Raw genomic sequence first — 23,090 nt, forward strand, 5'->3', positions numbered from 1 at the left:
TGCTGCATATCTTCTCTGGGCTCCACTGGATGTATTGCAATGCTAGCCAGGGAACGTGACAGGAGGATCTGGAAGTGGCGTCATACGCTTCGCTTTCTGGGTCACCCACAAGAAGGGGAGGAGAGCAGACATGTGTTCACTTTCCTCCCTCCATTTTACTCGCCGGCATCTGCTGTGTCAGTCCAGGGCCTGCAGATGTGGAGCCCAGAATATATGGAAGAGGTGCGGCATTATCGGGGGGTGTGTGGAAACAATCAGACGGCAGCACAGCTGTCCGAATGCTTCCACTTGACAGGCAGGAGTCTGCTTGTCAGTTTTACACACAATCCCAGTGGCTTCAATGCACGGATTTGGCAGCGAAAGGGTTAAACCTCACCTGCCATATTACAAATGTAAGTAAAGTTGCTATACCCTGTTGTGAAGTTATTGCCCTGCTTAGCTTTGTATCATCAGCAAACACTGAGATGGAACTATTTAATCCAAACTTGAAATGGTTTATGAACATGTTAAACAGAACTGGTCCCAGAACAGAGCCCTGGGGCATGCCGCTCGCAACTTTAGACCATTCAGAAAAATATGCCATTAACCACCTCAATACCAGGCACTTATACCCCCTTCCTACCCAGGCCATTTTTCAGCTTTCAGCGCTGTCACATTTTGAATGACAATTGCGCGGTCATGCTACACTGTAACTATGTGACATTTATATAATGTTATTCACACAAATAGAGCTTTCTTTTGGTAGTATTTAATCACTCTTGTTTTTTTTCCCTAAAAAATAAATAAAAAGACCAAACATTTTGTAAATAAGTAATTTTTCTCCTCCACTGATGGGCGCTGATGAAGCAGGACTGATGGGCACTGATGAGGCAGGAATGATGCCTACTGATGAGGCAGCACTGATGGGCACTGATGAGGCAGCACTGATGGGTTACTGATGAGGTGGCACTGATGAGGTGGCACTTATGGGCACTGATGAGGAGGTATGAATATGCCGCACTTATGAGCACTGATAGGCGGCACTGATGGGTGGCACTGGTGGGCACTGGGCACAGATAGTCGGCACTGGTGGGCAGAGATAGGCGGCATTGGTGGGCACAGATAGGTGGCACGGATGGGCTGCACGGATGGGCATTGATGGGTGGCATTGATGGGCAGCAGTGATGAGCATTGATGGGCAGCACTGACTGGTATCACTGATGACCACTGATTGCTGACACTTGTGGACACTGATTGCTGGCACTTGTGGGCACAGATTGGTTCCAATTGTGGGCACTGGTTGGCACTGATTGTTGTCAGTGGCATTGCTGGCACCTTATTGTAATTAGGGCACATACATGTCCTCTGTGAGGAGCCACTCTTCTCACACTCTGTCAGTGTGAGGCGAGGAGCGCCAATTACTGACATCTCTGTGTTTACATGTGACCGGCTGTGATTAGACACAGCTGATCACATGATTAAAGAGCCGCAGCTCACTTTACACAGATCGGGGTAGCGCCGTGTCCTGGCAACACAGCGCGGCTGTGATCACCACGCTGTGCGCCCATGGGGGCGCGCAAGAGCAGTCATTCTGGAGGGCCATCATATGACGTCCACCCAGAATGAGAGCCGCGTCACCCAGTCGTCATTTGACGGCAGGCGGTGAAGAGGTTAATCACCACCCTCTGGACTCACCCTGCAACCAGTTTTCTATAAAAGTACATACAATATCATCAATGTCAAAGAACCTCAATTTGTAAATTAAGTGTTAATGGGGTACTGTATCAAATTCCATAGCGAAATTTAGATACACTACATCCAAAGGCTTCCTTTATCCAAATTATAGATGACCTCCTCAAAGAATACTAAAAGCTTGGTCTGGCAAAAACGGTCTTTTATAAGACCTCTTTCACACCACTTTGCCCATAGCGTGGGCGGTAAAACGCTGCCATTTTTAGCGGCGTTTTACGGACAGATTTGCGGCGCATTTCGGCTGCTAGCGGGGCGCTTTTATCCCCGCTAGCAGGCGAGAAAGGGTTAAAACCGCCAGCAATACACCACAATAGCGGCATTTTGCCGGCGGTATTACAAGGCTGCCCCATTGATCTCAATGGGGAGCAGCGGTGGAGGAGCGGTAAACACACCACTCCTTCACCGCTCCAAAGAAGCTGCTGGCAGGACTTTTCCCTCGGGCTTTCACACTACAGACAATGGTGCAGCTTTTTTAGGGCGGATTGCAGGCGCTATTTCTAACGCTCCTGCAAAACGCCCTGGTGTGAAAGGGGTCTTAATCAATGCAAGCAGAGTCAAAGATTCTAACCCCATCCCTACTCTAACCAAAATCAATAGAAAATGTTTTTTCCCTTTAGAGTCACTTCGCCAATATATGATATATTTGGACAATTTTGCAGAAGGGGTGCCACTGCCAACTAAAAGTCTTTCTTCACATTGGTAATTATAAAGGCTATTGGGTGGCTGAGCACTGCTGGTAATGTTTTGATATTAGCATTCTGTATTATGTATCTATGCAATGACAAAATATTGGTAATCTGTAAAAAAAAAATGTCTGCCATTGTAAAAAATGTTAATGAAAGAATGTGGGGAACAATTCAGGGAAGCTCTATTCTGTGCCATTTACCATATAAAGTATAGTGTCACAAATGAATATCAATCCATCACACATATCCTTTTATAACACATTTTAATATTAAAAGGTAATTGTACATATGTTTTATAAACCAGTTGCATAAAATAGACCAGTTATATGAAAGCTTTGTGTCTTTTAAGGCTTTGTCACAGTAATGTTTTTACTGTTTTCCCTCATAAAAATAGTGCAAATTGTAAAAATACATAATTAGAAAAAAGGTTAGTTCCGTACAGGTACTGGCAGGCCTCTTGTAGATGTGAGTTGGTACAAGTCTTTGTAGATCTCTTGTGGAAGAAGGAGATCATTACAAGTCCTTGTGCTTCTCTTGCAGATTCAAAGGTTGATTCCATGGAAGACCTTGTTGCTCTCTTTAGATGTTAATCATATTTCTACACGGTCTCTTAACTCTAGAATAAGTTTGAGTGAAGAATCTACACACAATTCTGTAGAGCCGTTGCAGATGTTAGCGATGAACGCTGAATGAAGTCATGAAGGTATTGTCAGATGTTCAGTACAAGTCCTTGTAGATTTCTTGCAATAGTGGATGAAGGCTCATCTCGGCCTCTGTTTTCCTTATAACCTGCAAATGCTGAACATGCTCTGTCACCACTTGCCTAAGGTCCGTCATCTTTTGGAGAAGTTTAGCAAAGAGCTGAGAGGAGTCTGGGTGGTTTATCTTAAGTTGTAGCTCCAGCGCTTGTAGCATTGTATCCTGAATGTCTTCTATGGGCTTCACATTTAACAATCCAGGACGATCTGGAAAAAAATAAACATAGAGAATTGAAGAACAACAATTTCAAAATGTCCCATTATGGTTGAACTGTAGGCAGATATGAAAGACACAAATTAATGCAGCTCTGTAATTACAGTATCAATAAATAATATTTTTTTCACCCAGTGTATGTACCAGAATTTCATAATGTATCAGCCTCTTGCTCTCCCTTTATAGCAAGGCTGGCATGTGAGAGGAAGAAGCAGTTCAAGGAGCCAATCAAATCGTGTGCTGACAAGAAGCATGCTGAAGAGAAAGTAGCATAACACAGAAATAAACTCATCATTGTGCTACTTCTTCTTTCACTGTTCAGTCACAGGCTGAGGAGGCTACAGAATGAATAATGCTGACCCCACCAGGCTGAAGACATCTAGTTCCAGCAAAAAGTACTATGGGATCAGTCTCAAGATTGAAGGTGACTATTGCAACAATAGCGGGCTTTGTTATTTTTTCTTTCAATGGGCTGTTATTTTTATCTTGGTATTTTTGAGTGCTACTTTAAAAACATTTCAAGCCAATGCCAGTGTTGCCAGACTGACAGTCCAAGCCCAGTGCTGTGTTAGAAGCCTAATAAGCAAAAGCTATTTACAAGCAATAAAGAGTTTTTTTGTATATCATCCATATGTGCCTATCCTTGGTTAGCCCAGCAAGAAAATCTTAACAACCCATTTATTGTATAATGTTGCTTTTATAGTGTTTGCAGGGATTGACAGAAATAGGTAGTGTATGAGAATTTATGGCATCTCTAACAGCTGTTAATGTTATATGCTCATAATTTTAGGATCTGTAAGTAACATGTCTAATCCACCATACAACAGCTGCCTGATGCTGTAAACATATCTTAAAGCGGTTGTAAACCATGGATGTTTAAAAAAAAAAAAAAAACCTGCAGGGCAATGGCATAATGTACTAGTATGCATCTCACACTAGCACATTATAAAATACTTCCTTTGGAACCTAGCCCTCTAGCGCTGTAAAGTCATCGCTGAGAAGGCTGACATGATTCTTCTGGGTTCGCAAGCTCCAGCTATGTGATTGGCCGGAGTCTCCAAGACATCACTCTTGCGCATGCACATGGGAGCCCTCTGTTCCAGCACGAAGCTCTAAAGGTTTTTTCAAGGTATGCCGGACCTTAAGAGCACATGCGCCAGTGATGTCACTGGCTAAATGCAGGGTGAATAGCTCCTAAACAGTGCACGTTTAGGAGATATTCATTTTACCTACAGGTAAGCCTAATGCTGCGTACGCACGATCTGACTTTCTGGCAGACTTGGTCTGACGGACCAGAATCCGTCAGAGAGTTCGATCGTGTGTGGGCTCCAGCTGACTTTTTTTTCCCCAAAAGTCAGACGGACCTAGAAATAAAACATGTTTCAAATCTATCTGACGGACTAAAAATCGGGAAAACCGTTCGTCTGTGTGCTAGTCCAACTGACCAAATATGACGCAAAGGCAGCTATTGGCTACTGGCTATTGAACTTCCTTGTTTAGTTCTGTTTACGTTATCACGTTCAAAACGAAGGGACTTTCAAACTGACTTAGTTCGGTCGTGTGTGGCCAAGTCCGTTTCGTTCAGAAAGTCTGTCGGACCTCTCCCGAAAGTCTGTCGGGAAGACCATCGGACCTAGTCCGTCAAAAAGTCCGGTCGTGTGTACACGGCATTATTATAGGCTTACCTGTAGGTAAAAACGACCAAGCGGGGTTTACAACCACTTTAACAGATTATATTTTACTAAGTTGTGCATAGAATGATATAGAAAAGCACTTTATAACCGCACAAATAAAAGTATCAACATATAAGTTTGTGAAAATTTTGATTTTCAGTTCTTTAGCTGCCTCATCAGTTTGCTTCAAGATTGGCGCATTCATTTAACAATACAGTCCCCATATATCTTATTTACTTTCCTCTCCTTTTTGCTCCAAATGTCCTTCTGACAATGGCACGTTCTATTATATGGTTTAGGAATGCCCAGTCATGTGTACCTTCTGGTCTGCAGCCACTGACTTTATAAATTCCACCCTCCAGCTGCCCAATATATGCAACCCCTCTAGATGTTTATTGGGGTATTAAGAGGGCTCTGACTTATCTAATTATAAAAAGCTTCTTCTACGATTGTTATTTTTTTATGCTAGGAAACATAGCAGTCCAGTGGAAGTCATGGGTTCCTTCCACTCTAACTCAATGGCTTAGACTAGTTAACCAATGGCTTAGACTAGTTATCCCTATGCATAAATGAATGTGCAAAGCTCAAGGATGCCCCCAGAAATTAAAAAGAAAAAAAAACTTTGGTTCCCCCTGGTTGGAATGACAGAAACAAAAAGAAGAACCTGCTCCAGGTGTCTACTTCTTAATGATCTCTCCCCTCTCCAGGCGTGGGTGCGGCTTAATATGTAACAATATGCTCATGAATAAACACCTGCTATAACAGTGTGAAATGCGTCAGTGGTTTTATCCTTGCTGCATGGATTTATTATAACAATAAATAAAATGTTTTTCATTGGTGTGCGGCCATCCAGACCTTTTTGTAAAATTTTTGCATATGGTTGAAATGACAGCCTACCAAAGCAATTGATTAATAACTTATAAATGTAGACATGAATACTGTTGAAAATTAAGATGGCGCTATATATGTATGGTCGTTAGGCTTTTACGATAGAATGGTATGCGATGATATATATGACTGGCTGGTATTTGAATGTATTGCAATTGTATATTAATTGTTATATGTCCTTTATGCTGTACACTTGATTTGTCTTGTTTATGGAAAACCAATAAAAAATTTCCTTTAAAAAAAATAATACAGTTGATGTTTTAAATGAATGATAAAAAAATGGTTTAGCTGTAGCAGAAGCTTCTTTCACATTCCATAAATATTAATATATCAGACACTGCTATATTGATTAATGAGTCTTTGCAGAACTGACAAAACTTAATACAACTGGACGTGGCATGCCTACTTTCCCATTTCATGTATTGGACCTGGCATACTCATTGAGGTCATTGTTAGCAAACATCTTATAAATTCTTCAGTTCAGTAAACTTCACCAATGAAGCACAGTGTGCTTGTCCTTAATGAAAAAGGGGACTAATGGCCATAGTTAAATAGTCTTCCTATCACCCACATCCACAAAAGCCTAAAAGTGTATGTAAACCATAACCATTAGCTATCTTTTGTTTAGCTAAATATATCATATATACAATTTTGAATAACTAAATAAAAAAACGAAATAAAATAATTTTGATATGTTTTGTTATAGCTGTTTAGTGAGTGCAAAAATACCTGATGATCCTGCCAGAAATGTTTTGAGCCGACAACTTCCTCTGCTTTGCACTTCTGCTTACTGTTATCAGCTAGCATTGTTGCCAGCTCTATGTGGACTACAGAACACCTCTTCAATTTATTAGGGAGTTGAGGCGAGAGGAAGGTGCTTGTAGTACTACCACACTTCCTGCTCTACAGTGACAACACTGCACTTCCATAGATACAGCACAGGGAGTGAATGCCGACACCCTAGGACAGGAGATGTTGTACTGGCAGAAATACCAGGTAAAAAAAAAAATTCTAAAAAAATAAAACCTATGTAAACCACTACATCGAAGTACCGTCAAGCTGATATATAGTATATTAAATTTTTGGTTTAGATATGTGCTTTTTATGATAAGGGGGATGCTCCTAAGAGGAAAAATTATTCTGTCTGGATATTGGATTTAATTGGTCAATCTTGTGTCCTCAATTTAAAGCACATACTGTATATGAGCAGACATAAGATGTGCTGGCCTTCCTGAAACAGAGGTGGTGACAGTAATGCCCAATGGAAAAGGTCCGATCGGATTATGTTGTCAGAAAATCCGATCGTGTGTGGGTTCTATCGGACTTTTTCCGTCGGAAATCCCGACGTAAAAAGTTTGAGAGCTGGATCTAAAATTTTCCGACAACAAAATCCGATCTGACTTTTTCTGATCGTTTGTATTCCTACAGACAAAGTGCCACTCATGCTCAGATTAAATTACAAGACCAAAGCTATTGGCTACTAGCCTCTACGTAGTCCCGTCATACACAACGAACGTCACCTCGTTCCGAACTACTGGATTTTCCGACAACTTTGTCCGACCGTGTGTATGCAAGACAAGTTTGGTACAAAATCCGTCTGAAAAAATTGATGGATTTTTTTGTCGGAATGTCCGACCGTGTGTACAAGGCATCACACTTATAGAGTTGCAGTCTCTGTCTACTTTTTATTGCTATATTTGTTCCTGTTGTCACTGGGAAAGTGATTAAAGTGTATTTAAAGACAAAGCTTCTTGTTTAGCCTAGCCCTAGGTTAACACTTGTGCATCTGTAGTGTATTTTTATTTTATTTTTATTTATTTTTTGCTTCTATGTGGGCAAAAATGAATTTTTTTGCACCAAAAAAATTTAAATTAAAAATCACCTCTAATTTCTTCCAAGACGCATGGAAGAGAAATGCCCAGGTGTTGATACAGCCTTATAAAAACTATTGGAAATCCTCTTCCATGCATTGTCATGTGTTGGCCAAGTTTTTTATTTTTTTCTTCCTGCTAGGGACATCATCCACCCTGATTGTCCCAGGACAGAAAGTGGTAGGAAATCCAAAATTTTGTTACCAGAAAAGGAATAGAGGAGATATATGGAAGAGAAATGCGCTGGTTTTGACAGAGCCTTATAAAAAATCATGGAAATCCTTTTTTCGTGAACTGTCATGTGTCGGACAGTTTTTTTTTTTTTCTGTTGGTCTTCCTGCTGGGGAGATTATCCTCCCTGATATACAGTACAATGACTATTCCCCAAACTAGAAAAGGAATTTTTGCCTGATGGAATCTCTTACTAATGCTTGGCAGATACTGGAGCTGGACAGGGCTTGGTAGCGGTACTTGGTACTTGCAATACATTTAGGACAGTATGAGCCCAAGGACCATTTCCTGGAATTCAGATTGCTTGCACTCTGGACATTTGGCCCTGGGCACCTACCGGCCTAAACATTCCTCTTGTTGGGTGCATCATCAAGCCCTGTCCCATTGCAGCAGCTGTAGCCTTCTAATAGAGTTTGGCAGGCTGCCTGCAATGGGCATGTGCCCTCTGCTCACAGTTAAAGACTAGAGCTCCATGCATCGGGGCTAAATGCCCAGTGTGCTTGGGACTTTAGTGTGAAAAAGAAGGACAAACTATATGAGCTCATTGACACCAAGACATATGCAATACCATGTGTGCACAATGTGAATTTACATTTCATTACATTACTTGCAGAATGATGGGCCCCATTTAAGAGGGTGTCATGTGTGTATTTATGACAGATTATTTTTAAAATCTAAAGGCTTTAACAAACTAAATATATACATTAATGAGATTAATGTGAAACAATACAAGATTGTATTTTATAGTACGGAACAAGAAAGAGTTTATTGCATGAGTCCATAATCTACATCTAGACCTGGTTTGAACCTGCTGCATTTATATAGTCTACAACTATAAAGAAATTAGCACAGTAAACTTATCCTCAGATGACATGGCTTTAATCTCACGTTTACTGGACGGTTACACTTTAACCAATCTGCTTTCTCTGCCTAACGATCATGCCAACTCTTCTAAAATCTGAATGTAGCTAAGCGCAATGGCACAAGTCCTGCCTAGTACTAGTGACAAAGCCAAAGCACCAGGAAAGTAGAGAAGCAGATAGAATATCTTTTCACCTGTGTCTGGTAGAGTGTATGTAAACCCTACAATGGACTTCTCTTATTTGGTCCCTTTTGGTCTGTTAAAAATACTATTGAAAATGTTTGCATATATCTTATTGTAGCTGTTCAATATTTACAAAAATATCTGTTGATCCTGCCAATTAATATAGTAAGCTGATACCTTCCTGTGCTCCATGGCTCTGCTACACTCTTATCAGTTACATTGTTCCCAGTTTGGTGAACTACAGAACACTTCCTGCTATGTTATAGAGAAGAGGAGAAGGGAGGATTTCTGTAGCCCTGTCCTACAGTGGCAACATTGCTCCTCAAAAATACAGTATGGTGAGTGAGCATTGTCACCCTAGCAAAGATCGCCAAGATCAGCAGGTAATGGGAAACAAGCCATACAGGTTAGATGACAGTCACTTGATCCTGCCAGTTTTGACTTTATCAAGCAACAATCTTTACAGTAGAACTCCAGCCCTAGATGGGGTGGGTATTATGTATCTGTTAGTACCACAACTGATATATGTACTGTCACATCCTGTACTACAAGAAAAAGTAGTTGCAATCTGGAAAGCAAGGAGAATCTCCAAATTTCAATATGTGTGCCCACTGGGAGATATTCCCTCACATTATATTACAGTGACAACTGTTATGCCCTGTACACGCGGTCTGACTTTCCGACGACAAAATCCATCTAATTTTTTCTGACGGATTTTGGCCCAAACTTGTCTTGCATACACACGATCGCACAAAGTTGTCGGGAAAATCTGATCATTCTGAACACGGTGACGTAAAACACGTACGACGGGACTATAAACAGTCAAGTAGCCAATAGCTTTTGTCTCGTAATTTATTCTGAGCATGCGTGGCACTTTGTCTGTTGGAATTGTCTACACACGATCGAAATTTAAACAATCAGATTTTGTTGGCAGAAAATTTTAGATCCTGCTCTCAAACTTTGTGTCGGAAAAAGTCATATGGAGCCCACACACGATCAGATTTTCTGACAACACGATCCCATCACACATTTTCCGTCGGAAAGTCCGACCGTGTGTACAGGGCATAATAGTTTGTTTTTCACCTTACTTTATGCACCAGATACAGTGGTCCCTAGGACAAACAGAGTAAATCTCAATGGGGACAGAGGCAGCAATACAAGCTTGACAGAGGTGCTAAACCTTCAAATGGAATGGGAGTTCCAATTACCTACTGACTACAGTAGACCTGTTTAGACCAATCGTGCTAGGGGAAAGACTGAACAGAGCTGACCCATGTCAGGCAGGCCATACACGTAGCAAAGAAATTCACATGATTGCCCCATCAACACAGACAGTTTCGATAGAGAAATCCCTCTCACTGATCCATTGTATTCTATCGGGGGGGGGGGGGGGGGGGGTGGCTTACAATGGATCGGTGGGAGTGAAGACAGTAATCGCATGTAAAATCCAGCAGGCTGGTTGCACCCAAGTTGATCGATCGATCAACTTGATACATTCAACTTGTCCATACATGGTTCGAGTCTCAGCCGATTCCTGCTGAACCATTCGAAATTCAAACCATCTATGGCTGACCTTATTCTCCCAAGACAATTATAAGATAAGGGTGTCTGTCCAATTCATAGATATGTGGGCAATGCAAGTCAGAGCCGGTACGGGGGGGGGGGGGGGGCAGAAGGGGAAGAAACACTGGGTGGTACAATTTATTGGGGGGGCACAGTGAAGTGTCCCTCTAAAACAGCTGTCACTAGTTTGCTGGGACCGCGGGTTTCCCCAGCAACCAGTGACACTGCATGCATGCGGCCGTCCCCTGCTCCTTACCACAGGTCTCGGAGTTGACAGAAGACCAGCTCACACTCACAGACTGCGAGTAGGGGCGTGACATCACATGCACACCCCGCACCTCGCCCCCCTGCTATTCATGGTTCCCGGGTCCTGGCTCTCCATATCTCGCAGCTTCCGCCCCTTTGGTATTTCAGTTGTGCCCTCCTGCATTCAAGGTACGTCGGCCACATGCTAACCAGTGATCACTAATGGGAATATTTTTATTGTGCACACTGCTGGGAATATTTTGTTAAAGGTCAAGCTGATGGGCACTTTTTTTTATGTTAAGGGGCACTCTGAAGGACACATTTTATTTTAAGGGGCATGCTGATGGGTATATTTTTAATGTGCACACTGATGGGCATATTTTCTTAAGGGGAACACTGATGGACACATTTTGGTGTGTCCCTTAACATAAAATGTGCCTATCAGTGTGCACATTAAAATATACCCATCAGCGTGCCCCTTAAAATAAAATGTGCCCATCAGAGTGCCCCTTAACATAAAAGGTGCTTATCCGCGTGACCCTTATTTTATGTTGAGGGGCACGCTGATGGGCATATTTTATTTTAAGAGCAACACTGATGGGCACATTTTGTATTAAGGAGCACTCTGATAGGCAGATTTTACGTTAAGGGGCATGTTTTGTTGTGGCCATCAGAGTGCCCCTTAATATAAAATGTGCCCATCAGGATGTCCCTTAACATACAATTTGCCCATCAGAGTGCCCCTTAATATAATAATAATAAGTATATTCTTGTTTTGAAATGACTGATTCTTTCTTAAAAATGGGGTTGGGGGGGGGGGGGGCAGGGGGGTGTAGTTTGCCATCTTTGTCCTGGGCACCAAATGGCCTTGTCCCAGCACTGATGCAAGTGTGTACATTAATGAAGTCAACAGAGTACAACAGAGGTCTGTTTGGAGGTTGTATCGAGAATGCATGTCTGTCTACTGTTTATGAATGATGTTCCTGTTACTGTATAAAAGAAATGGACATTGGATATTCTTGCAGGAGCCTTTTCGCTTATATAACCAGCTATTCCTTCTCAAGTAATTTAGTCCTGGATGAAAGGTTGATAATATGCTATGATAATCATGTTATTAATGGCTAACCAGGCTTCTGTGTTCATGTGATGCTATGCTATTTAAGCTCTTTGTGTATACGGTTTCTTAATAAACACATCTCTTGCTCAATATAAGTTCCTAATGAATATGTAAAAAGATCAAATTTATTCTGGAATTCTGCAGTTTATCTCTCATGAATATCAGGGAGGACAAAATAAGGCCAAATTTGTTATCCTTTCTAAAGAAAATTCATCAATTGAGAGAAACATGGGCCTTTGCTTTTGACCTTCTGAAAATCATAGTTGCCTGGCTGACATGGAGAATCTCTGGTTCCAGTACTTTCTAAGTCACTGACCCAAAAACAAAAATGTAAACTATTGCAGCTGACCAATACTTACATGTTGTGGCTGCATTAGCTTACTTTTTCAGCATACAGTATCTCACAAAAGTGAGTACACCCTTCACATTTTTGTAAAAATTTTATTATATCTTTTCATGTGACAACACTGTAAAGTAGTGAATGTACAGCTTGTATAACAGTGTAAATTTCCCCTCAAAATAACTAAACACACAGCCATTAATGTCTAAACTGTTGGCAACAAAAGTGAGTACACCCCTGAGTAAAAATGTCCAAATTGGGACCAATTAGCCATTTTCCCTCACCGGTGTCATGTGACTCCTTAGTGTTACAAGGTCTCAGGTGTGCATTAGGAGCAGGTGTGTTACATTTGGTGTTATCGCTCTTAGTCTCTTATACTGGAAGTGTAACATGGCACCTCATGGAAAAGAATTCTCTGAAGCTCAGAAAAAAAGAATTGTTGCTCTACATAAAGATGGCCTAGGCTATAAGAAGATTGCCAAGACCCTGAAACTGAGATGCAGCATGGTGGCAAAGACCCTACAGCGGTTTAACAGGACAGATTCCACTCAGAACAGGCCTCACCATGGTCGACCAAAGAAGTTGAGAGCACGTGCGCAGCGTCATATGCAGAGGTTGTCTTTGGGAAATAGACGTATGAGTACTGCCAGCATTGCTGCAGAGGTTAAAGGTGTGGGGGGTCAGCCTGTCAGTGCTCAGACCATACGCCACACACTGCATCAAATTGGTCTGCATGGCTGTCTTCCCAGAAGAAAGCCTCTAGTAAAGATGATGCACAAGAATGCCCACAAACAGTTTGCAGAAGACAAGCAGATTAAGGACATGGATTACTGGAACCATGTCCTGTGGTCTGATGAGACAAAGATATACGTATTTGGTTGAGATGGTGTCAAGCGTGTGTGGCGGCAACCAGGTGAGGAGTACAAAGACAAGTGTGTCTTGCCTATAGTCAAGCATGGTGGTGTGAGTGTCATGGTCTGGGGCTGCATGAGTGCTGCTGGCACTGGGGAGCTACAGTTCATTGAGGGAACCATAAATGCCAACATGCACTTGACATACTGAATCAGAGCATGATCCCCTCCCTATGGAGACTGGGCCACAGGGCAGTATTCCAACATGATAACGACCCCAAACACACCTCCAAGACGACCACTGCCTTGCTAAAGAAGCTGAAGGTAAAGGTGATGGACTGGCAAAGCATGTCTCCAGACTTAAACCCTATTGAGCATCTGTGGGACATCCTCAAACGGAAGGGGGAAGAGCGCAAGGTCTCTAACATCCACCAGCTCCGTGATGTCATCATGGAGGAATGGGAGAGGACTCCAGTGGCAACCTGTGAAGCTCTGGTGAACTCCATGCCCAAGAGGGTTAAAGCAGTGCTGGGAAATAATGGTGGCCACACAAAATATTGACACTTTGGGCTCAGTTTGGACATTTTGACTTAGGGGTGTACTCACTTTTGTTGCCAGGGGTTTAGACATTAATGGCTGTGTGTTGTGTTATTTTTAGGGGACAGAAAATGTAAACTGTTATATAAGCTGTACACTCACAGATGTAATAAAATATTCACAAAAATGTGAAGGGTATACTCACTTTTGTGAGATACTGTATGTACATTTACTGCAAGTTCAGAAAAATACTAGTTGATCCTGCCACAAATCCCATGAGTGTGAGCTTGAAACTTCCTGTGTACCCACCTTCCCCACACAAGTACACATTATAAAAGGTGAAAAGAGATGTTTTTCAATTCTAAAACATTTGCTGTCCTAGCAAACATTGCCACTTGACAGATATAATATATTGACTAAGCACTGTCACCCTAGGACAGGAAGTGTGCTACTGGATGGATCACCAGATGAAAATGAAGAAAAACAAAACAAAAAACAAATACAGCCAGGATCAATAGGATACAATATATGACATTCTTGTTTCTAGATCCACTTTAAAGAAGGCTGATGGAATGTGAAAGGGGAAGCAACAAGATTGCCTACTGAGCCCATAATGTCTTCCACAAACCAATATGGGAACTGAATTGCAAAGCTGCAAACTCTGGGGAAAAAACAAAAACATTTTCTTTTATTTTTTATTAGAGTTTTTTGCTTCTTGAGGTTGGAACTGATTTGATATCTGCTGCATTCTGATCCCGAAATCTTCAAAGTGCCCCAACACTAGCCACATTCAAGAAAGCACCAGGCTGGAATTCATCCCAATTATGCCTGTTACATTAAAGGTCAATGGGAAGAATCCATCCCTTATTGTTAGTGTTAACCTATCTCAAAAACAAAATGGAAATTTGACATTGACCTTAGCAGTATGCAGACTGACATTGGCCTTAGCAGTACGTAGGCACCATTAGGATGGAGGTCCCAGCAACCTCTAAAAGGAATCCTAAGGTGCCACAGAACCTTTGTTGAGAATGGGCGCTATATACTGACTTATGAAGCCGATGGGAGATGTCCTTTTAAAACGGAAACCCCTTTAAAAAGTTATCTCTTATCACATACATTGATCATTTCAATACAGCATCATGGCAAACAAATGAATAAAAACAGTTGTGCCTCCATTAGAAATACAACTAATTTGGTGTTCAGCACAGAGAACATCTTACCTCCACTAAGTATGATGACAGCTATGAAGATGGCTAGGTCACTGTCGTCCAGTTCTAGTGCATTAAACCTAATGGCAAATTCAAACTTGGGTTCCATAAAACCAGAAAAGGGTTTCCTTAAGCTCTTGAGAAACTCCCGAGTCATGAAGCCTTGTCCATCAGCAATGAGAACGCCATCTTTATTCATGAGAGAGGCCAGCATTGTAAATATGATCTCATGGACACCATACTTCAAGAGAGTTACTTGGTCGTTCAGGTCCAGGCTGACAAATCCCGGGATGTTTTTGGCAAATTCAGTGATCTCCCGCACAGCTTCTACAGAACGAGACTGACACCTCTGAAAAATGCGAATGGCAACTTCCTTGTTTTGCTCCATATAGGGTGACAGGGAGTATTGATATTTGATTTGATCCTCTCCCATCATCAGAGAATTCATATCATAGATTACCACAGGCTAAGGAAAGAGATACATGCTATTAAAATACATACTTTTACAATATAGACTTATACACTACTTATATAACTTCCCTCACTGCTAATAACTAAAAAAAAAAAAACACTAGTAAAAGTCCTCCAAAAGGGAATTTAAGTATTTCATTTTTTTAAAATATACCGGTTTGTAAATGTGTATACCTGCATATGTAAAAAGGTACATGAAGGTAGCCATATTAGCTTGTTACATGTTCAGGGTATGCTTCCTGTGCAGGTCTACACAGTAGTTGTCCTTTACTGCTCTTCTCAAAATGTAAGCCTATGATTTGGTCAACTCACTAAGAACAATATGCCCCTTCCTAATAATACTGACCCAATAGCTGTAAGCTGGCCATACACTGTTCAAATTTCTTGATGAACCGGACAAAATTCAATTAGTTGATAGCCCTCTCGGGCCCGACATTCTTAGAGTCGGATGAAAGATTTTTGCCTGCTATTCTGGTATTCTGACCATCTGTCAGAATACAAACACTACAGAAGAAGATTTGTCTATCAGCTCTATATAGTGTATAGCCAGCTTAAATAATTTAAACAGAACAAACTAGCAAATCCGGAAGGCAAATAAGAGTCAGAAGGCCTAATCTGCACAACTGGCCAGTGATTCAAAGTTCTGAAGCAAAATGTTAATATACCAGCCAGTCATCTACCTTTTAGTTCAGTACCTTGGGCCACTGACCTACTATGCAGATACTTCTGGTTTTTCTTATCTCCATACCTGGTCATCTCCAAAAAAGGTTTAAAATGGCCATCCCAATATTTTGCTTAAAGGTTCACTTTAATATTTACCTTAAAATAAACTTAACTTTAAAGTATATCTATAGCCAAACATGCTGCTGTTTCCCATTGGTAAGATGTTCCTTCACCTCATGTTCTGAAAACGCAACAGGAAGTGCGTGGAAATCTCTCAAAAGCTGTTTTTTGTTTTCCATTTCTCATCACTGTCTGTCCCCGGGACAGTTGGCATCCTGACAAATAGAGAAGGCAAATCTCTCCAATGGGGTTGCAGCCAGCATCGAAGAATCGCAAGTTTCTAGAACTTCCTCCATTTGAAAAGTGTTTTCTATTTGTGGCAAATTAGGTTATTTATACTGACATTAATTATGTATTAAGATAATGCTAACATACTGTAACTCCTATTGATCCATGGCAAGTTTATATTAGTTCATTTAATATTATTCCAATGTAATACAAGGTACAGACTGTGATAACAGTCAACAGGCACACACAAATTGTCAGAAAATTACATGTTTGAAAATAGCAGCTTTTTTTGTAGTAAAGCAAGTAAACTTAGGCATGCTGCCAATATTAAACACTGGATGTTATTAGATATTGTAATAGTTTATTACTTATTTTTGTTATTTTTTACATAACATTTTCCACTCTATAGTCAACCCTTGCAGATGACTTTATGAATCTGGATTTGCCAAGATGTGTGCAGCACTTACAAAAGGAAGTTGACCTTCCATAGACCTATATATAATGCAAGCACAAAATACAATTGTTTTAAATGCAATCCCAGTTAATGATTTATACACATAACGCCCACTCACTGATTTGTCCGTTGCCCTTCCTGTCAAGATGGCCCTTGCCTTGGCTTTTGTTAAAGGGAAGGACTTGAGATATGAGTCATACAAGTGCTTGGCCAAAACCCGTTGATCGGCGCACTCCGGATTCAGCTGGTCGATGTCACTGGAAATCTCAGCCAAGAGCTTCTCCTTCTCAGCCTGCGGCATCCGTCCAAACCTGATAGCTGCAAAAAGAATTTTTGTGTTACTGGGGCCGAGATTATTATAAAAGGAGTCGCCATGATGCGATAAAACACGAATGAGCTGTCATAAAATATGCAGTAAATGCAGCCCAGTGGATACGAAGGCTTGTCATTTTGGGGAATATTGCGTGCCATAAACAAGAGGCATGTTTAATGAGCACTGCAAGCTAGACACACTTTGATGGATTCTGTCTTTAAGTTTTATGATTGCGTCAAGCAGCCGATAATAGGTAAAAGTCAGCACTTTGTACAAGAATATGATATATAAAATTGTAGGTTGTGAAACATTTAAAAGCTCAGACCATAAGGGAACCAAATGACTGAGATATTTGTGCTGGTTGGAATGTTATATAGCCTATCACAAAAAGTAACAAGATCAATTGTGAGCAGGCAAAGAAGACTGTAAAGAACTTCAGTAAGATGTTTTAATATCTTGGTAAGGGCTTGAGTACAAGGGTTTCAGACTCAGATGCAAGTTGAATACAGTATGCTTTTGACTTGCTTTAGGCTGCGTCTAAGTTCCCATGAGCTACTACGGAACTTCTTCAGGCTATAGCTAAGCTGCTTCAAGTTGCTTTTGAGATGCTTTGAGCTACTTTTGCTCTGAACTTAGTATATTGTGGTGGGATTCTGTTCACAATAATTGGCACATGTTATGCTTTGCCATGCATTTCAGCAACAGGCATTGTACCACAATACACAAGTGTGAATAGAGCATTCAAGTGAATTTGTGCTTTGCTCATGCATGGAAAAAGCACTTTAAATGAACCTTTAAGCTAAACCTATCCTATGGCAGCGGATTTAAATGTATATTCTGAAATGAATACTTCATATTTACACCTGGATTATTTCAGCATAACATGGATGATTTCCTTATATATTTGCAAATTAAGTCATATAAACAAAAATTGATAATTTCTCTGTATTTCAGAAAACAAATTGTCTCATGAGGGCAAAAAAAGTTTTTCTTTTTGTTTCAAACTGTTAGATTACTGACCTCCTTCTTAAAATGTATCTTCTTGGCAGTTAAACTGAAGCTTATATACCGTATTTTTCGGACTATAAGGCGCACGTAAAAGCCTAAATTTTCTCCCAAAAACGACCGTGCGCCTTATAATCCGGTGCGCCTTATATATGACCTGTTGACATCGCTGGAGTGCTTTGTTAACAGTATCTGTCAGATGGGCACGCATGGAGTCACAGATCAAGTCTCTTGACGTTAACCTTCGGACTATAAGGCGCACGTAAAAGCCTAAATTTTCTCACAAAATCGACCGTGCGCCTTATAGTCCGATGCGCCTTATATATATGGAAATATCCATTTTATCAGCCGGTCGTTGCTAGTGCGCCTTATAATCCGGTGCGCCTTATAGTCCGATGCGCCTTATATATGGAAATATCCATTTTATCAGCCGGTCGTTGCTAGTGCGCCTTATAATCCGGTGCGCCTTATAGTCCGAAAAATACGGTACTTTCTTAAACAATGAACTTCAGTAAATTGATCAGGAATGTCAGGAAAAAGTGAGACGTTCTGATCTGCCTACTTGTTTTAATATCCAAGGCCGGGAAACTTAAACATTTCTCTTGCAGAGGAGCTGCACCTGCACTGCAAAGATGGATTCCTCGTTTAGGTCTAGGTCACAAAGAAAAGAAGACCTATATGCCTGATCCTCTGCTCCTCTATGTTGCTAGACTGGTCCCCACAGTCTCTTTTCCCTTGTCTAATGTCCTGTCATCATCAAGACCAACACTGGGTCCATAACCCTACATTTCATATGATGATGCCAAGGGACAGTCCATCGCCTGAGCATGGGGGGCCACCATCTGCTAGTGGAGCAGAAGATCAAGTAAGGTAAAGTGCTTCTCCTCTTCCCTAGACTAAACAAGCAGGTAACCCTTGCAGTGTGGGTGCAGCCCCTCTGCAAGGGACAATTTTCAAATGTAGAGGAGTTGAACTTTAAATCAGTAACTTACATTATTGAAGAATGAGCATCAGCATGACAACCAGGCAACTGGCATTTAATGAAAGAAAGGACAGCCTTCATATTTTCTCATAACAAGTTCCCTTATAGCTCTCTGCTGAATTTCAGAATTTAAAATTTCCAATAGATTTGTAATAATACAATAACCAAAAGATTTCAGGATTGACAAAAAAAAAATCTAATTAGATTGTTTGCTTGAACTAAAATAAACATAAAATAAATCTGAACAATGCTTACTGCTGTAGTTAGGCAACAGGAAACATTACCCTCTGCAACATCATAAATTGCCAGTCTGAGGAAAAGCGATTTCAAGAAGTATCTTATGATTTATTGGTCATTTGAGCATGTGTTGTTTATTTTGCAATACCCACAGTGGAAAACAAGCCTATTTTCCTAAAACCTAGGACCGCTGCCAGCAGAGACTCTTACATGGGTTTCGTGAACAAGGGCACTTTCCACATCTGCCCTTAGAAGAAAATTGCACAAAAAATAGGTTGTTAGCTCTGGCCTTTAAGAAAAAAAAATCATTTGATTTCTATAGTCTATCCATTAGCCTTCTGAATATTCTAAATTATGGGTACAACACAATCTTTTTCAGGTTTTGCTGGACATTGAAGGAGTCACATCTTAGTACAGCCCTTTTTTAACATGGGGGAACCCTTGAAATAATGCTCTGGTCTCAGAGAACCCATACTAATAGATACTATACCTACAGCTCATGATAAATTAGTGTGATGATCATTGGGAAGAATGCTCTTTATAGTTGTGGTCAGTGGGAAAAATCTTCCCTTACAGATTAAAAAAAAGATCATTGTTGCAAGTGGTTAATTATCTGAGAGGCGGTAATTGCTTATTGCTCAAAGAACTTGAGGAACCTAGGGTTTCCCCAGAACCATAGTTGACAAGGGTTGCCCTTGTAGGTTAAAAAGCCAGTTCACTTAAATGATATTATATTGTGGGCTGGGTCCTTCCCAGATTTCCTATAAATCTTTGATGCTCCAACAGTCAGCTTTTCTTGACATAACTGTTAACTGTTAACTGTCCACTTGAGTGCACCACAAAGCAAAGCATTACAGCTCTGGCATGTGTATGCCCCCATCCAGCTGCCTTGCAGCTCATCCACGAACCATAATTGTAAACATAGCTTTAAGAAAGGCCATCATAATATCAAATCTAGTGTTACTAACTAGACATTAGTTCATTACCAATTTGTTTTCGGATTAAATTTAGCATTTTCGTTCATTCTTCAATGAATGAAATACTCTTTTGACAAATGCATATGAAAATTAGCTGTCAGAAAGAACAAAAATCCGAAAGAACAAAAATCCGAAAGAACGAAAATCCAAAAGAACGGAAATCCCAAACAACGAAAATCCAAAACAACGAAAATTGGAAAATACAAAAATTCGACTGAACGAAAAATTATTCAACCTACAAGTTTAATGAATCGATTACATTCGGATAATTTTGTTTTTTAGTATTTTCTATTATAATTCAATTATTAACTATTATTAAAGTTTTTTTATTATTGGTATTTTATTATTATAAACTATTAAATTATGGGTAAAATAGCTGAAGTCAGTAATTCTTCTATCCAGGTCTTTGTGCCATAGCAGCTAATTTGGGATAAATCAGATTTACATTTTTATTGGAATTTCTTTTCAAATTTGGCTAAAGTAAATGTTATGCCCTGTACACGCGGTCGGATTTTCCGACGGAAAACGTCCAATCGGATTATGTTGTCGGAAAATCCGATCGTGTGTGGGTTCTAACGGACTTTTTCCGTCGGAAATCCAGACGGAAAAAGTTTGAGAGCCGGATTCCAACAACAAAATCCGATCTGACTTTTTCCGATCGTTTGTAGAGAATTCCGACGGACAAAGTGCCACGCATGCTCAGGTTAAATTACGAGACCAGAGCTATTGGCTACTAGCCTCTACGTAGTCCCGTCGTAGGTAACAAATGTCACCTCGCTCCGAACGATCAGATTTTCCAACAACTTTGTCCGACCGTGTGTATGCAAGACAAATTTGGCACAAAATCCGTCTGAAAAAATCCAATGGATTTTGTTGTCTGAATGTCCAACCGTGAGTACAAGGCATTAGTGTTCAAAACGAATACGAATGCATCTGAAGTTACAAATTATCCAAAGTAATGAATGCTGCATCTAAATGAATGTAACAGAATGAATACAAATGCATCCGAAGTTCCAAATTATTCAAAGGAATGAATGCTGCATCTAAATGAATGGAACAGAACAAATACCAATGCATCCAAAGTAACGAATGATCCGAAGTAACAAATGACAATCGTAACAAATAATCCGATAAACAAAAACAAAAAAATAAAAAATGAATGAAACGAAAACTAAACTAAATTTTTGGTAGTGCACATGTCTATTACTAATCACAATAACTAAAACATGAATGCGTTTTACTTGTTTCAGTTCAGTACAATCACCATTATATGTATTAGTAGCAAATTCACAAAATATCTAAATTCTAATTGTTTTTCTCATCAGATCACATGCTTCCTAGCATTTTCAATTTGTATAAGTAAGTCACATATTGCAAATTATTCCTGAAACTGAAACCAAATATTAATAAACACCCATCAGGACAGCCATCCAATAAAACCCCAGAACTGATTTCCAAGGGATTTTTCCAAACAACTTACTGTGAGCCCCCTAGTGGTGAATAATCATTATAGCGTAATGAACTCAATGACATTTTCATTACTGTGCAATATTTGTTATCATCTACAATGAACCCTGGCATTTTCTAATTACTGAATGTCTGGTCTGAGAACATAGTTCCACTGACTTTGCCATTATAGTATGAATTTTTGTAATGTTTTGTTTGGAATATAGGCTTCTGGAATAGGAGCATGAACTATTAGCAAGCATCTGATTTATTACTGGAACAAGTGAATTTGTAAAAAATCCTTTGATACTTAATGCAAGCGCTGGCTGAAATATTTATGTACACATATTCCCATTTAGATAATTAGAGGATCTATCCACTTCAGTCTAGCTGTGGCAAATTTTCAAATAGTTGGGGAATTCAATAAAGCCTTAGCATCATTAGTCTTTTCTGGGGGTATGGCCCTTTAAAATCGCCTGCGCAAGATTAAAAAATGTCTACCACCTGTTTTGCTAGCTTTACAGACACATATGGCAGATTCAGGTAGTTCTTAAAGAGGAAGTAAACCCTGATGGGTTTACTTCCTCTTTTTTTCCCTGCAAAGGTAAAGCATAATGGACTACTATGCATCGCATAGTAGCTCATTATGTGTCACTTACCTGACACAGGAGCCAGCGAAGTCGCCGCTGATCCCTGTAGTCCGCCGCATCCATGTTGCTGGTGGCGTCTCGCAGCTCCGACGAATCACAGCGGCGAAGCCGCGATGACGTCACTCCCGCGCATGCGCACGGGAGTCGCGTCTCGCAGCTCCGCTGCTGCCACTCGGCGAAGCCGCGATGACGTCACTCCCGCGCATGCGCACGGGAGTCGACAAATTTGGCAAATCCATTCATGGATTTGCCGCATTTAGTGCGCCTGCGCGCCGCTGTCTACGGCGCATGCGCCGTAGACAGCGGTGCCCATTTTCGGGCAAATATCTCCTAAACCATATAGGTTTAGGAGATATTGCTTGGACCTACAGGTAAGCCTTAATCTAGGCTTACCTGTAGGTCCAAGTTGTTTGGAAGGGTTTACTTCCTCTTTAATATTTTTTAATTGCTGCATCAAATTAAAAAATAGTGACTTCCCTTTCATAAATAACAAAAGTAGGGGTCATTAAGACCAACTGTAAGGCTTCCCCTGCGTCTCCTCCTCCTTGGCATCACAGCTGTTTCCGCTGTGCGTCTCCTCCCTCC

General features: G+C 40.6%; 1 protein-coding gene across 4 annotated transcripts in view; it reads right to left on the minus strand.

The window, feature by feature from the left end:
• Nucleotides 1-2,663: 2,663 nt before the first annotated feature.
• The window catches only part of PPARG (peroxisome proliferator activated receptor gamma), a 110,926-nt gene continuing 90,499 nt past the window's right edge, over nucleotides 2,664-23,090 (minus strand). For all 4 annotated transcript variants that reach the window (XM_077452118.1, XM_077452117.1, XM_077452116.1 and 1 more), the window contains 3 exons: nucleotides 17,014-17,213; nucleotides 14,972-15,425; nucleotides 2,664-3,382 (listed from right to left, as the gene is read on the minus strand). In XM_077452118.1, coding sequence (XP_077308244.1) covers nucleotides 3,135-3,382; nucleotides 14,972-15,425; nucleotides 17,014-17,213 — 902 coding nt within the window. In that variant the 3' untranslated portion in view covers nucleotides 2,664-3,134. The remainder of the gene's footprint in view (nucleotides 3,383-14,971; nucleotides 15,426-17,013; nucleotides 17,214-23,090) is intronic.

This window comes from Lithobates pipiens, unplaced genomic scaffold, assembly GCF_037356315.1.
Source record: "Lithobates pipiens isolate NorthernLeopardFrog02 unplaced genomic scaffold, aLitPip1_a1.2 Scaffold_23, whole genome shotgun sequence".
Classification (NCBI taxonomy): Eukaryota; Metazoa; Chordata; class Amphibia; order Anura; family Ranidae; genus Lithobates; species Lithobates pipiens.